This window comes from Propithecus coquereli, unplaced genomic scaffold (genome assembly GCF_000956105.1).
Source record: "Propithecus coquereli isolate 6110/MARCELLA unplaced genomic scaffold, Pcoq_1.0 Scaffold427, whole genome shotgun sequence".
Classification (NCBI taxonomy): domain Eukaryota; kingdom Metazoa; phylum Chordata; class Mammalia; order Primates; family Indriidae; genus Propithecus; species Propithecus coquereli.
Window position 1 is genome coordinate 563,976 of NW_012150030.1, and position 4,313 is coordinate 568,288.

At 36.8% G+C, this 4,313-nt stretch overlaps 1 protein-coding gene across 1 annotated transcript in view; it reads right to left on the minus strand.

The window, feature by feature from the left end:
- The window catches only part of WDR78 (WD repeat domain 78), a 99,151-nt gene that overhangs the window by 43,136 nt on the left and 51,702 nt on the right, over positions 1-4,313 (minus strand). The window contains 2 exon segments of the mRNA XM_012653778.1: positions 98-292; positions 3,969-4,124. Coding sequence (XP_012509232.1) covers positions 98-292; positions 3,969-4,124 — 351 coding nt within the window.

Here is a 4,313-nt window from a genome sequence, read left to right on the forward strand (position 1 = left end):
AACTCAGTCTGGAGATTACATTTAGAAATATATGATAATACCATTTACTTTTTAAAATTATTTGAGTTTGTTTAAATGTGATTTTTTTTAAAAATACCTTTTAAAACAGGAAGCTGACGATAAGCTGCAAGTTTTGGCTGAAATATATTTTCCATTAGAACCCGTTCCATAAAAAACAAGTCCTGATGAAATTTGTCAGATTTTAATATTGCATCTGAGTGGTCTTCCTCACCATCATGGATCTTTGTCAGAATTACATTTTCTATATCCATTAGAGAACTAGCTTCACTATCTGTAAAATACAAACATGATGCAATGATAAAATAGCCACATAATATTAGATGGTTCATACATTCTAAAGATTTAAAAAATGACATTTCATCATTTGTATTTGTTTTCCTCCAATTTGCAACAATATCAATAGACACTTATTGAATATCTTTTAAGTACCAAGCGCATGCAAGATGCACATATATTATCTCATTTTAGAATTCTTAACCATCAAAAAATGTACTGTTTTCAGAAGATAAGCAATGATAACCCCATGAGGTAATTTGTATCTCTATATTTTTTTATTCAAATTGAAATAAGATTATCAGTTTCCAGTTAAAGATCTGATTTGATGATTGCCTTATAGGAATACTACACTACTGTATTTCTATTGCTGCAAATTACAGTGGTTTAAAATAATACAAATTTATTAACTTACAGTTCTATAAATTAAAGATCTGATATAGGTGTCACAAAGCTAAAACCAAGAAGTTGACAGGGCTATGTTCCTTTCTGGGGGCACTAAAGGAGAATTGTTTTTCTTGACTTTTCTAGAGGCTACCTACAACCTTTCTTTCATCTTCAAAGACAGCAACATGGATTGCATTTCTCTGACCTTCTTCCGTCATTACATCTCTTTCTCAGACCACAACTGGGAAAGGTCCTTCACTTTTTAGTACCCATGTGATTGCACTGAGCCCAAGGGATAATCTCCCCATCTGAAGATCCTTATTGTAATCACATCTGGACAATCTCTTTTGCCATATAAGGTAGCATATTCACATATTCTAGAAATTGGGATGTGCACAAATTTGGGGGACTATTTTTCTGCCTATCACACTACTTAGTAAACTCTTATTTTAAAAACAGAAAGAAGGGGACTCCTGCTTCCTCATCTTCATAGATAGAATAAACACACTTTTTTCTATTCCTCCTACTAAATCCAACTAAACACACTGAACATTACATAGACAAAAAATAAGGAGTCTTTGAAAGGTGGAGAGAAGGAATGGGTATTCTTTTTGCTTCACATATTCCAGACATGACACCGAAGAAGCCAGCAACCTGGAAACACCAATGGGCACAGACAAAGAAAATCCCAAAAAGAAGCCTCCTCTCTCTAGCCAAAGGACCAGGAAAGGAGCAGCTTTGAAAGAAAGAAAGCTTTTAGATGATGACCATTCTACTTCAGCCAAACACCATAGGAAAAAAAACTGTACCCCACCCGTGCTACAAAGGCCATATGGGAACCTAGACTTCTACCCTCACCAGCCTTTAGCAATGCATTGCAATACTCTGACCCTCCACAGTGTGCGGTGTGAGATAAGACCCAGCAGGGAGCAAGGACTTTTATCCCTACAAAACATAATGATAGTGCTCCCCTTCCTACAGTGTCAGTGCAGACCAGTTGGGGAGGCTGGAATTCCATGCCCACCTGGAAGTAACAAGGTGTGCCCTCACACTCCCCACTGAAGTATCCAGAGTTGGACTAGAGAAGAGTCAGAACTCTCATCACTACCCGGCAGTAATGAGGCAGGCCAGTCCCCATTCAGTGTGTCAGTGGAGGCCATCTGTAGAGCAGTAATGAAGCACTCCTATACCTTCCAGCCGTGGAGGTATCAATGGAAACCAGAGCTTATCCAGCAGTAATGAAATACCCCTCCCTCACGTGTCATTGGAGGTCATATGGAGAACCTGGACTTCTACCCCAGCCTAGCAATAATGAGGCAGTGACCCCCACTATCCCCTTCCAGAACAGTATCAAACAAAGCCTGTTAAAATGGAAAGTTTAAAAAAGATCCAGACTCTTATAACATGATACCCAAAATGTCCAGGTTTTACCTGAAAGTCACTCATCATACTAAGAACCAAGAAAATCTTCACTTGAATGAAAAAACAAAACAATAGATACTAATATAGAAATGACAGAGATGGTAGAATTATCTGACAAAGAGTTTAAAGCAGACATCATAAAAATGCTTCAGCAAGTATTTATGAACATGCCTGTAACAAATGAAAAAATAGAAAGTATCATCAAAGAACTAGAAAGTCTTAGCAAATGAAAAGAACCAAATGGAAATTTTAGAACTGAAAAATATAATTACCAAAATTAAAAGCTCAGTTGATGGGATCATCAGAAGAATGGAGGGGACAGAGGAAAAAAATGAATCAGTGAACTTGAAGACAGAATAAGAGAAATAACACAGTCCAAAAACAGAGAATGGAGTTGGAAAAAAAAGAAAAATGAACAGAGCCTCAGAAACTCAGAAGACTGTAACAAAAGATCTAACATTCATGTTGTTGTTATCCAAGAAGGATAGGAGAAAGAGGGTGGGACTGAAAAACTACCTGAAGAAATTAATAGCCGAAAACTTCTAATATTTCGCAAAGGACAAGAATGAACAGATTCAAGAAACTGAATAAATCTCAAAGAGGATAAATCCAAAGAAATACTATACACCAAGACACAGCATACTCAAACTTTTTTTTTAAAAAGAGATGGGGTCTTGCTCTGTTGCCCAGGCTGGGATACAGAGGCTTGATCATAGCTCACTGCAGCCTCGAACCCCTGGGCTCAAGTGATCCTCCTGCCTCAGCCTCCCAAGTAGCTAGGAGTACAGGCGCATGCCACCACACTCGGCTAATTTTTAAAAATTTTTTGTAGAGATGGGATCTTTCGATGTTGCCCTGGCTGTTCTTGAATTCCTGGCCTCAAGTGATCCTCCTGCCCTGGTCTCCCAAAATGCTAGGATTACAGGCTTGAGTCATCACACCTAGCCATACTCAAACTCCTAAAAACGGAAGGAAAAAAAAAAAAAAAACACCTAGAAAACAGGGAAAGAGAAATGATAGGGGGGAACAATTTGAGTAACAGCAGATTTCTCATTAGAAACCCTGGAGGCCAGAAGAAAATTGTACCTATTCTCTGAGTTCTGAATGAAAAGAACTGTTAGTCCAGAATTCTATAACCAATGAAGATACCCTATGGGAATAAAGAGGAAATTCAGATGTATTCTCAGTTGAAGGGATAATAAGAGAATTTGTCTCCAAAAAAAAAATCTTCCCTAAGAATGGTTAAAAGAAATTCTCTAAACAAAGATAATGAGAAAAGGAATTTTGGAACATCAGAAAGGAAAAAAAGAACAATGGGGAGAGTGAAAATTTGGGTTGGATAATTCTTTGTTGTTGGGGCTATTTTGTGTAGTAAAAAAGATTTTTAGCAGCATTCCCTGGCTTCCAACCACAAGATGCCCTCGTAGTCATAACAACCTAAAATGTCTTCAGACATTGCCAGATGTCCCCTGGAGAAGTAAAATAGCCCCAAATTAAGAGCCATTGTTGTCAATGTATCTCCATTTTAAGTGATCATATAAGTAGTATATATTCTTTTTCTTATAAATTATCTAATCTAAAGAAAAGGAGAAAGAAAATGATGAAACTCACATGTATGAAAGAGAGCTTAAGAGCAAGTAAAGGAACACTAGAGAAAGATGGAAACTTTTGACGGGTATCCAATAAAAAATAAATTTTTCTGTTGAGTCTAAGACAATGTGAAAGAGTAACAATGCTATTTCTGAGTAAAGTTGTACTTTTCATGGTCCATCAGAAAGAAAACATTGTATTATTACTGCAAAAAAAATTTATTTAAAATGTCATATGAAAATCATTTTAAAAAGCTGAAATAAAGGAAATCTTACTTTTTTCTATAGTGCTCCCTCGTGATCTTTCGTCTTGATCTTTAGGAAGTACACCTGCTTTACTACTTGACTCAATAATAGATGGTTTTACTGATGAAGGTGAAAGTTCCACAACATTATAAGAATCATACAAATCCCAGGCAGTAGACATTATGCCTAAATAGACAAAAAGGTAAAGATTACTTTAACCAAATTCTCATGTTTCAGCTTTATACATAGCTAGTCAAAGCAAAATTTAAAATAATATCTACTGTTGCTGGGCACAGTGGCCTGTGCCAATAATCCCAGCTACTTGCGAGGAAGAAGAAGGAGGACTGCTTCAGGCCAGAGGATTGCTTGAGGCCA